The 12,914-nt window shown below is 39.6% G+C and overlaps 1 protein-coding gene across 4 annotated transcripts in view; it reads left to right on the forward strand.

Moving 5' to 3' along the window:
• The window catches only part of LOC139143938 (nuclear receptor subfamily 4 group A member 2-like), a 43,294-nt gene that overhangs the window by 17,035 nt on the left and 13,345 nt on the right, over nucleotides 1-12,914 (forward strand). Inside the window, exon 1 of one of the 4 annotated variants that reach the window (XM_070714559.1) lies at nucleotides 6,623-6,797. The exons of the other annotated variants lie outside the window; for them this stretch is intronic. Coding sequence (XP_070570660.1) covers nucleotides 6,758-6,797 — 40 coding nt within the window. The 5' untranslated portion in view covers nucleotides 6,623-6,757. Of the gene's footprint in view, nucleotides 1-6,622; nucleotides 6,798-12,914 lie in introns of those variants that run through there. 4 annotated transcript variants of the gene reach the window in all.

The following is a 12,914-nucleotide window of genomic DNA, read 5'->3' on the forward strand; positions in this document are numbered from 1 at the left end:
GAGGCAACATGGCTGCGACCCCATGTTGACCCCGGTATCTGCTAAAGTGCGGGTTGCGGGTTGCGGGCTGCGGGTTTTTAGAATTATGGCTAGATTTCTAATATATGTAATATGGCATATAGTATATAAGAAATAAAACCTTTAGAATGTGTGTCTATTTATCAATAATGATGATCAGGTCTATCGTACAGTATCCCTTTTCCTGCGAAGTCCGTATTTCACCATCAGGTCAAGATGGTTAAAATTAATGAAACACAACTATATGGTGTATTTTAACATAATACTGTACATTTGAAGGCTGTTGAAAACATATATGCTGTAAACTTGATTTTTTGGACTAAAGATGCTATAACAGACCAAACCAAATGGGTGAAAATACGTCATGTTTCTGAAAAAAATCAAAATCTGCTAAACTAAAAGCGGCGATTCCGAGGACCAATTTATTTATTCCGAGCTGCCTGGCCATTACAAATAATTAGGGATCTGAATCACTTTTCTTTCTTGCCATGGATGTAAGTGAGAAATATACGTAATACCAGACTGACAAAAAAAAAATCGCGCCTCGGAAATGTCGCCACTTATCGCGGAATGAAAATTGTTACATTTCTAGTATCAGGCCATAGGAAGTAAATTCTTTGTAATGCAACCATTCACAATTCGGTTCCAGGGCAACTCATACAGAAAATTAAACAATGCCTAGTTAAATGCAATGCATAAGGAAAGATTTGACTTAAAAAAGCGTAGAAGTGATGTGTATTGTAAATGCCGTGTATTTTTCATGAAATCTTTAAAAGAAAAAGACGTACAACAAAGGACTTAGTTTACTTTGGATGAGTTTGTGTTCTGCAGCTCTCAATAATTTATCTCCTAATATCATGAACGTATGACTTGCACCTGCAGTATGATAGTCGCTCCATGCCGGCATGCCCCCTTCAAGCATTTGATCCAGCGTGACTTGAAAAGTTTCCTAGGACTATAATCGTGTTCACCACAATAAAATTATTTGAAACGGCGTTGAAAACGATTTTGAAAATTGTGCTTTTATCGGCGGTTGAACTAATCTGAAGTGTGAGAAGGGCGAAAATGATATCAAAAAACACACATTTTTTCATGCCCGCAACCCGCAGCCCGCAACCCGCAAAATAGCGCATCCGGTTGACCCCTAGCCCTGCGTACGATGCTATGTGCTACAGCTAACACACAGCATCGTACGCAGGGCTAGCGAGAGAGTTGCCGACATCGACGGTTATTTACGAGAAGTGAATAAAAGACTGTCATTTTTGGAAGCGATCGAGTAGCTGAGGTAGGCTGGGATACGACTTGGGCCCAAGAACGCTGAATTTCGGCAGTAATTTGGCTTTTTACGTGAAGTCCCAAAATGGATTTGAAGTCACCGACCCTACGTACGGGTCTTTGCACTGTGGTGAGCGGGGCGGTTAGGGATGGACCATTAGATCTTGGGAGGGGGGGTGGTCACAATGAAATTGTGAAATTTTTTTTTTACTATTGTAAATTTATGAAATTTTTTTTTCCAATTGAGATTAGCTGTGCAAATTTTTTTTTCAGAGTAAATTTTCAGATTTATAATTTTTTTTTAGTTCGTCGCTGTCTGAAGATAAAGAGGGCAAAGATGTGGTGCCAAGCACCACAAGCGGCCACGCAAGCGGTCACGGGGGGGGGGGGGGGAGGTCAGTAGAGGGGTGTCCCCTGCTGCTGTTGGAGCTTTTGAAAAATAGAGATTAAAATGGTGTTATTTGGTGGCACTTGGGGAGTATTTTTGCGGGGGAGGTCAGGAGGGGGGTGTCCCCCCTCCTGCTGTTGGAGCTTTTGAAAAATAGAGATAAAAATGGTGTTATTTGGTGGCACTTTGGGAGCATTTTTTTCGGATTACACATCTTCCTCTGAAACATGGTCTTCTTGCTCCTCAGTAGCTTCCTATAGTTTTGAAAATGACTATTTTGGTTTCCTGGCTTCCCTTTCTACTGCGTGGTGAAATGGCTACATGCACCCCACCAAACATCATGCATATCTCATGATTCACATTGATTTTGACAAGCTGAGAAGCTAAAATAAGCTAAATAATATAGTTAAATTTGCATATTTGTGTTTTTAGAGCAATTGTTGCCCTTTTTGATCAAAACATCTGTTTCTCTGTAGCAGCATGTCCAAATTGATTGGATGTGTATAGATGTGTTGAAATTTCAATATTTGTCTTTTTAGGGCAATTTATGCCATTCATGGTCAAAAAATCTGTATTCTCTGAAAGGGCTTGTCCAATTTCTTTGAAATTTGCTACACAAAAACGATTATTCATTCAGATTTATTCAGTATTTGCTATCGAGAAACTTTCAAAGTTCAACCCCTTTTGTGTGTTTTTGTGTTGGGATTTGATGGATAGATGGCATTCTACGTAGTGTATTGTTGAATGTTAAAACATGTGTTGCTGTTGTTTTTTGAGGCTGTTTTTTGAGAAAAAAGAATTGAAAATACCTTTTTAAAAGCAAAATAATACATAATGACTTGATATGTTGTTTTATCATTATTGACGTGTTTCTACTTGTTCACCCATTCTTGCAGTCATCATTGCAATAAAATGCTGTGAAAAAAATGAAATGATGTGGCCTGCATCTGTTTACCTTGATCTTAAAAGGCAAATACAACTTTCTGTCTTGACAACCATACCATAGTTTCAATGTTTTACCTAGTGTACCTGCTTGGTTTGTACGCAGGAAACAAGTAGGAAAACAGGTTCTATAATTTCATAATTTTCAAGTGATCAGAATACAAAAGTCCTGAAAAGATAAGATAATCACAACTTCCAGTATAAGGGATACAGTCACTCTAAATGTATAAATTAAAATTAAAAATGTGCCGGGAGGATGTACTAAAAAATACAGAAAGTTGCTTTCTGTCGGTAAAATCTAAAAAAAATTCAAAATTTTAAAGACTTTTGCAGATTTTTTTTTTACGCCTTTGTCTTCTTTTTTTTTTTTTTTTATTTTGCAAACTAGTTTGAAGATTTTTTTTTTCCTAACTTTCTGCTCTGAAATTTTTTTTCTTCTGTTTTTGACCACCCCCCTCCCAAGATCTAATGGTCCGTCCCTTAGCTGTAGCGGAACACACAGCATCGTACGCAGGGCTAGTTGACCCCAAGTGAAAATGTGTTCGCGATCAAATCTTCCTATATTTTTTTCAGAATTTTCGACAAAATCATTGCTTCTTAAATCTTTTGTAAAATATAAAATACTAAAATAAAAATGCGATGTGCCATGTCTCCAGATTTCTAAAACATCGTTCGTTGACCGTTCGACGGAATACTCATTTTGCAAACTTGTGACGCAGTTGAAATTCAATACTGACCGCCAAATAATCTTATGAGACGAGATCACTCTAGACCCCGGTTCTAGACATCCTCCAAATTATCCAACCATTCGCGTTAGAGTTCAGCTCGCTTAGAGTATCATAACATTCTTCGGCCTTCGTTTAGATCGACCCTAATCTCTCCCATTTAGGAAATAAATACACAAGCTACCTCGACAAAACTTCGTGCACCATCCAGGACCAAACGCACTACAAATCTGTCTTGACGTCATCATCTCCTTACATGGTAATCGGCATACCGTATTTTTTAGCAAAGGAGACACAGAATACGTCGGAGTATTCAGTTTCAAAACGTATTACATTGTGTGATGTTGTCAAAAGGTAATGTTACTGCAGTGGTATAAATTACAAAACACAAAAGTTCAAATCAGTTTATTTTGGACTGGCTTTACCCAACATTTCATATTGTTTCTTATGCCAGATTTGACCACGTACTTACTGGCGACCCCTTTACATGCAAATTTTGTGTCAAATGGTGTGTTCTCCTGGAAAAACAAACGTACGATTTCTATATGAAGGAGGCGAAATTTGCCCTCAAAACTCGAAACCACCCCTTACGGGGTGTACCTAGCTATTTTGAACGAGCTTCTCGAATCTGCAGCTCTATTTCGAAATGATGGTCTGGTTTTCTCAGTTCAAGGATAAGTGTTCTTCATCGCTGTGGGCATTACTATTCTCAACTGGGGGTACAGTTTCCAGTCGTAATGTTTTTCATTGTGTGCGGGATATAAAACCTTTCCTTTTCAAACTTTCACTGTGATTAACACTAGTCCACATCTTGTCAGTGATTAAACATGTTTCAAGTTTAAATGTTAAATTCTGGTCTCGAGCCCTCCTGTTCGACCAAACTGAAATTACCCCTCCCACTTTGGCTCGTCCAGTGGGTGTAGCAAGGGTCGTGCCATCGCTTAGGAAGCGGAGGGTGCATTAATTGTTGCATTTCGATGCACATTTTGATTATATTCAGAAGATTTTGTGGCAAAAACTCAGATAGAGAAGCATTTATATTCACATCTCACTTATTCATGACTGGCTGAGAGCAGCACTTTTTAAAGTTAGCATCATTACGCCATTTATTATGCCAAGAAAGATGAAGCCAAGACATTTTGCCCTCCCTGGTCTCAGCCAGAAATGGTTATACCTTACAGAGTTTTTTCCCACGGAATGAAAACAAATGTACTTGGGCTGAGGCCCAAGTACAATAATAATAATAATAATAATAACAATAATAATAACAATAATAATAATAATTATCATTATTGTTGTTGTTGTTGTTGTTGTTGTTGTTGTTGTTGTTGTTGTTATTGCTATTATTATTAATGAGGACACTGCTGAGGTAGGAAGGGATCCCTCCCTTCAGACACAACCCCGAACCGTAATTCGATTTATGTACTATTACAAAAAAAATTAAAAATACCCTTACATTTAGATAAAATCTTACGGACGATAAAATCTACTTCATGTCTAACATGTGATCTCAGAGCTCCACGGGGTATAACGTTTGACTGTGTTTACCGATTTTGTGTCCGCCTTCAGCTCGTCATCTCATGCTTATATATGCATACTGTGTTCTTTGAATCGAATTTTTGTGTCGGTGGCTGATTGTTGTCCGGACTAAAATTCATTGTTCAAAATGACATCGCATAGAATATTGGCAATACTTTGACAAGACCAATACTTTGTTTTTCAATGCCATAATTGTACTTTTTTTGAGAGACAGAAGAAAAAGGAAATGCATGCGTTTTAAGTGACACAAATTATGAACATATTTATGGAAAAGCTATATCGTTTTTGTACCAGTTTGGTCCGACGTCGAAATGGCTCATGTGTATGTTGTACGAGCACCTACAACTTGGTGTTGACAGTGTTTGCACATAGGTAGAGGGATGTAGAAAGCTCCACATCCTCGTTCAAGAGAAATGTTATATCTTTTAATTTGGGGCACCTTCTATGACTTTCATGACTTGTGTCCTGTGATGCTTCACCAACTGTACGCAATCTCAGGTAGCTATCCCGAGACTTCAGCAACCATCACAACGCGAATTTTAAACGCCACCACCGGCAGCCATGTAGGTTTGTAAAGTCTCACCGTGTTCAGGAGAGAAAATCCTGCTGTACCTTGGTGTTCAAACTCCTTTCTTGTGCAGGGAAAATCTCGTTACGAAGGATCAATTATCAAGTTTATTTTGTATCTCACTTTATGTCTTTGTGTTCGGTGTCTGATGGGTATGAGTTTATACCCACCTCGGAATTTGTCAATTATTGTTTTACTGACATAATATGAAAAGTGTGGTTGTAGTCAGCCAGAAAAAGCAAGCTGTACGGATACGTATGTGTAATATCATCATTGACAGCTCCGTTCCGACACTACAATCCCACTTTCAAAATTATCGCGCGAAAAGTTGGGGTTTTTTTTCGAAGGAATCCACTCGCGGGCTTCGCACGTATCTGTTTCTCACTTCTACAACTGTCGAGTGGTGAAAGGACAGTGTTGTTGCTGTTCGTCTCACCGTCTCTTGTAATCGAGGAACTGTGATCAATCACTGAAAAACGGGCAACCCTTGGAGGGACTGTGGTGTGTTTAAACTTCGGTGTCTCCATCGCTGATGGACGCCTAGTTTCTTTTTTTTTATCTCTATGGTTTCTCCGGGCACCCAATCCTTGAGGTAGCACTATAAAGGTAGAACGCACCTCGGGGACAGACATTCGGACTCTCAAACTTTTTACAATTCTGTTCTGATATACCACATGTGGGGGTTCATTTTAAAGCTTTTGGTGAAAGAAAACTTTTCTCCGGCTTAGGTTTTCGAAATTCGAAAATTTTTATTTTTCTCCATAGAGTTTACACAGGGATGGCGGCCATTTTGAATTTCTAATATCGGTAAATCTTGGGTAATTTGTTTCTCTAGTACCAAAATTTGCACGGTGACCCCCTATTTTTATTCTTGATTTTGAAAGAGAATGTTTGAAAGATTCCTTGGGGAAAGTTAGAGCAAAAGTTTAAGTCTTTCACTTTCGAGGTGCATACTACCTTAACACAAGCTCTATAGTCCAACCAAGACAATCGATTGCTACCTTTTGTTTTTGTAATGACGGAAGTGGTTGGCCGATACTCGGTCTGGTCTGTAGTGGTAATCCCGTGACGTCACACCACATTAATCTTAACACCCAATCACGTAACAATGCATAGGTAAACAGCCCTTGGGGATTTAAAAGTTTGTACAGATCAGCTGATCGCCTCAGCTTCCATACGACCAGTCGAAGTTCACGAGTTCGCTGCGGACTTTTGAGCAGCAGAACTTCGCTTTTAATCTACAGAATAGAAGACACAGTGTGTGCACAGCGACCTCCCGCTTTTGCTACAGTGTTTGCCTAGATGTCTGTCTACACCCCTGCGGATCTGCGCCAGCTAACAGGTAGGGCCATCAAAAAATTTCGTTACCTTGGGGATTACTGCCAGCTTGTCGATGTATAACCACAGTCCCTCCGTACACAGTCCCTTCACCCACGGTGCTCCGTGTAAACATGCACGGGAAGAGAACAGCTCTCTACTACCCTTCTGTTGGCATGGTTATTGCATTGGTACATTCGGAGCTGTAAAACTCAAGGCTTAGTCAATTGCATGCTCGCATTTTTCCTCAGAACATTTTTCTTCATTTTATCCTGTTATCGTCCACTGGTATCTACCACAAATGGATCAGAGGTCATGGGTCAACATCATTTTTCGTAGCTAGCAGAAAGACGGTGAGCATATGCAAGCGCATAAGCTATAAGGCATCTCAAAACATCTGCCGATCTGACAAGTTTGTTTTGGTTAAATGCAAGTTTCTGGTGTTTTTTTAAAAAATGGTTTAATTAACACCAGTCAATTTGTAAACTTTACCCTCCTGTCATGTGTACTACATGCAGCATTTCAATCGATTCATTTGTGTGGCTGGGCACTTTGTACCTACCAGCACTGACGTACCCATGACATACCAGAGACCGTCTTTGGGATACGTCCACGCACGGTGATCGACACCACCGCCGTCAGCTTGGTAATATCTCTGTCAAAATTCCCGTCTCCGGATAATCTGCGCATGCTTGTCTTTAGATTAATTAAGATAGTAGGCGCCTCGACAAAGGAAGACTGAAAACTTTGTCTCAAACTTTCCTCAATGAAACTTGACACTCAAAACCATTTTCTTTCGAAATGAATAATAACAATCGTGTGGTCACCGTGCAAATTTTGGTAGTCAAGGGAAACAATTTATCCGAAATTTACCGGTTATTGGAAAATTCAAAGTAGCCGCCATCCCAGTGTTAATTCTATGGGAGAAATCAAATTATCGGCTTTGGCAAAATTATGAAGGTGAAAAATTTATTCACTCCAAGAGCTTCAAGATGAGCCTACGCAAGTGGTAGGTCAGAGCATTATGTCCATGGTCAGAGAAGAATTTAAAAAATCGAAAGTCCGAAAATCAGTCCCCGAGGCGCATTCAGCCTTAATTCCGTCAGGAACTGCAACTTTCACTGCACGAACCGCGAATTAATCATTTCATCGTTTGGTGTAAAGTAGTTGTGAAAAGCTAATCGGTGCTATTCGGCAGATACTTCAAACGAGGACTGCCGTTCAGGGTACTTGTCGTACGCCTAGTCATGCTAGTCTCAAAGGTGTAAATTGCATAACAAAGTCTGCCTGGTTTACCAGCGGTGGTGAATCTTCCTAGAAATGGTAGGTCAAACTAGATATCGGAACAGTTTGTCGCAAACAAATTTGTATTTCGCGAAACCCTCACCCAATCTCTTTAGTCAGAATCTCTCGACGCGCCGCCTTTCGAGCTCCAAACAGTTTGACTGAGAAGTTGTAAAATTATCCAAGTCACTCCAATCATGGAGCTAGAAACGGACGCTCCAATCATATCTTCGGGCTAAGCCACATGAGTGAAGAATGCTTCCTTTGGCACTATACCTGCCATTTTATATTCTCCCTAATTTTTCTTTTGTATTCTCTTTTTGTATTGTTCTTTCGTTTTCTCTGTTCGCTGTCACAGTCTCCCAAGTGGTTCGGGAGAGGGGCGGTGCCTAAGTGGTAGACTAGGGGCTGTATACCCAAGTGTGACGTTCTTCGGCGTATCTCAGTTCTCGCTAGCAGCTGCTCGGGTGTATGTTTAAAGCTTTTGGCGGTATCTCCAAAGAATGCGAAACATAGTTTTACAAATCACATTCGTACCCATGGTACATATGTGAGAAAGGTGTCAACGTGCAAAAATCGTTTGATGTGGTCGTGAACTACATCTGAGAAAACTCTTTATCCTTAGATGTTTCACGCAGTCGCTTGTCCATTATATGATTCAATAGTAACATCCCCTACCCCACAGAAACTGCATTTTAGTATTTTACTTCGCATGAACACGGCTCCGCAGTGTATACCTTTTAAGGGAGAACAGTTTGATTTTACTCTTGGGATGGGGAGTTTCTGGAAGAAAATTCCTGGTCGATAAATGGGAACGAATTTTTTGGAAAAATTCCTCAAACACACAAAAGCAAAGTTTTACTTGTAATCGGCAAAATTTTGGCAATCAAATTCATTCATAGTCTCTTGAAGGAGCAGTATGAATGCACATCGGTGGTGGGACTGTGACTACACCATTGTTTTACCAGAGGTGTAAGAGTGTCAACGTGTGTTTTGTGTGCGGCGCGAGCGGCATTCTTTGTAAGTGGCGTGACAAGATACACATGGAGACTTTGACCAACCGCCAATTCAAAGCAGTGTGAGTAGCGCATCGATGACGCTGACAAAGCGCGAAATTAAATCCCCACGAAGATAAGGTATTGTCATGAACTGCGCAAAGATATTGCTTAGTTTTTGTGTAGTGCTGCGATTTGTATATGGAAACAGCGAAATAGGTGAAATGTTGTCACCGTGACAAGGTACAAATTCTGCCTAAGCTGTTACGTCTATCTCTTCCCCCTTAGGTCGAATGGTTTGCCCCTAATCGCTTTTGTTTTTTGAGCTTGCGTATATATATATATATATATATATATATATATATATATATATATATATATATATATATATATATATATATATATATATATATATATATACATATATCATGTTTTTGTTATTTAATCGGTTGCATTTTACGGTACGACGTGGCACATGAACGTAACGAGCAATCGTCATATAAAGGCCAACAGTTAAAAAATTGCGCTCGATCTAGATCTTGGTGTCTTTGATATTACTATTTGCCAAGTTGGAAATCTTTCAAAGCAGAATTTTTTGCGCTCATTGATAAAAACATCATTTGTTTTGGAAGCCATGCCAAAGGAGGCACTGTAGGCAAGCAAGCAATCTATCCATTCATCTAGACACGGTGACGTGGTTCGCCTTCTGTCTGAGCGAGCGCATCATGCCCATTAGACTTGCGTAATTCCGAAAGGTCATTGTCCGTCGACAGTGCGTCTAAATGTGTTCTATCCAACAAGCAACAGGAAAAAAATCATAATGATTAACAGTTTTGGTGATAACATATTGAATTTGGGCGGCAATCATTTTTTTCTTTAATGTTTCTGAATTTCAAATTTTCTGTTGATGTTACAGCCTACTTACTTCCAAAATGCTTTTCATATACTTTTACAAAACACGGGTGTTACAATGCCATGATATTTGGGTTTTGCGACGTTCAACACTTTATACAAAGACGCCCTCTTCTCGCAGTCTGCTGGTGCCTTATGTAAGGATAATTTCATAACAAATGTGTTTGTAGTGGGTACAAATTTGGCATATTGTCCGCCAGACAGATTGTGACGTAACTGTACCGATCCTGCAGCGCATTGCCGTATATATCCCAAACTGTAAGTTGCGCGCTCAAAAACTGAAAGAAACTTCAATTCTGTGGAAACTATGTGTGGAAATTATGGTTATGCATTATTCATAAGAGCTCAAATTTACTATATTTTACAAGAAAAATCTAATTTATTATAGGCGCATTGTATTGCGGACTAACACAGCAAATTTGACATTTTTGCACATGTATACCTATAAAACACAACACGTGTGAATAACATAGGATATGGACTCCAAGTATTTATACCAGCTACTGTTCGTCAGGGTGTTGTAAATTGTAATCATCAGCGCTAGTGCTGACGGTTTGCCTAGGCGTGCGAGCCTCTGTATGGGAGATAGATGTAAAACACAGCGAATCATACTTAGCAAAGTGACAAAGTTTATCACTTTGTTCATGGAAGTAGGAGCTCCTACCGTGCTTTGTTAGATAATTGCTGACACAACATGAAACTACGTTATAGACTTTGGAACGTCTCGCTGAAGTGCTTTTGCTTGGCTTAATTTTTGACCGCGGAAAAATTATCGTTGTTTGTTTACATTGACGAGCTTCCTGAAAGATAGAAAAGAGCCACACAACAAAATTGATGACGTACCGAAGGGCGGTCATGACGTAAAATACCCAGAGTATAAATCCCGTATTTTTATGTCGGGAAAAATTTGGCTTGTTCATGTGAAAAAAAAAGGCAGATTATCAAGTCCATGCACGTGTGAGAGCGAGCTACCATTTAGCGTCTTCAGTAGAGCATGACATGGAAGTAGTCAGCTCCAGCAGACTTCAAACTTTGAAGTTTTGTGTATATTGATTTACATGTTATAAGTATGGCGGGTGACAAAATTACTGCATTGTAATCACCGTACAAAGGAAGCGGAATCAAATGAGAAGTTTGTTCAAAGGTTCGCCGTTCTGAAAGTGACAGTTGAGTTTGCCCTTTAAAGAATACTTCATTATCTATGTATAAAACTGTGAATCATCAATTTATCCAAGTTTAGCAGGTCGTTCACTTTTCGGTGATTAGAGAAAGGGGTGACAGATTCCAGGATAAAAACCTAACAAGCCTTATCCTTGCGGTAGGGAAAATTAACACCTATAAAACAATGGGTTTTCCTAGACCGCTGATGGTGATAGTGGGGGACATGTCGACAAACCTGTGAGCGGTCAATAACAATGATACCGTAAGCACCGCTCTACAGACAGAAGAGAACAAAGACGTTAATGATACAATTACGGGATATTCACCTAAAAATACATACTTAGGAGCTGATGACAAACTCCAGTAAACTTGAAACCATGGTATTCTGTTCAGGGATAGACAGTAGGTAGTTTCTCTGCTGTCGATCATTCAGGGGGTTGAGAAACACTTTAGCAATAATGATGGTCAATAGTCAGTTTATAGAGAGCATTTTATTTCTATCTTTGCACACAAAAACACAAAGAATAACTATTTAAAGTTCCATTAGTTGTATCTTCTGGCGATTTTTCCGTTAGTTTTGATTGAAATGATCGCTGGCTCATGTTGAATAGCCTGTCAAATAACAGCGAATCGCATATTATTCGGAAACATTACGTGCCCTACAACTAAACAACATGTGATTTTACAACGAAAATTTCAATTTTTGTCCGGACAGAAATACAAACTCTGTTTACACGCGGATTGCAACGTAGGCATTCTTCTGCACCTGCGCGAGCCATTTACAGCAATTTCAAAATAAATATTCATTACTTATGCCCGGTAATTACTTCGTAGTCCATTGTCCGAGCACGTTGCGTAGCCAGATGTCTGGCAATCCACGACGCAATGTTGTTTTGATCCCGCAATAAACGTGAACTTGTACATGTGGCGTGATCGCGGCGTCACCATATCTGCGTTCTCTCCAGCACGCTGAGCATGCCAGACGTCAACAAAGGAGGTCGGAAGGGCAACACGTTTGAACAAAAATTAGCAGTTTTATGTGGCTATAACATCACTAATCATGTTTGTTTCTTCGTAAAACAACATTTTGCAACAAATATGAGCCTCCAACATGGAATTTTCCGAGGTAAAAAACGGTCAAAAGTTACAAATAATGGCCCTTTAAATTCTATCAACTGTATTTGTATGTTGACTACCAGTAAATTAATATCTACGCATTCAAAGTTGTGAGGCGGTGTAACCCGACGATCCCCTGAACATCAAAGCGTTCTTGGCTTTTCTTCCGATAGTAACTGTGTACAGGACTGTACGTGATATTGCCTGTCCCGACCGTGCTGTCCCCCTAGCGTCCGATCGAGGAAATATAAAGTGACATTTGTAAAGCACCCTTTACGTGTACTACAAGATTTGGAATTAAATTCATTTACTCTCGATAGGATTAAGGTCACTCTTCAATCCTATTGGATGCAACTAAATTTGACGAAATTTACGCACCTCGAAATGGAAAAACTTAATTTTTTGCTCAAGTTTTCCATTCGGAAACTAAATGTCATTCCTTTTCCAAATCAAGAATAGAATTTGTTTGAAAATTGGTACTGGGGAAACAAATTTCCCATCACTTCCCGACACATGACACATCCCTGTGTTGACCCTAAGAGAAAATAACTGAAATAAGCCGGTGAAAACTATAGTTACTCCATGTGCCTCAAAATGAGTCCCACAAGGTAGACCCCCTAAAAGTAGTGTAAAAGTTAAAGCCTGAGAATATATGTCCCCGGGGTGCATTCTAC

This window comes from Ptychodera flava, chromosome 11 (assembly GCF_041260155.1).
Source record: "Ptychodera flava strain L36383 chromosome 11, AS_Pfla_20210202, whole genome shotgun sequence".
Taxonomy (NCBI): Eukaryota; Metazoa; Hemichordata; class Enteropneusta; family Ptychoderidae; genus Ptychodera; species Ptychodera flava.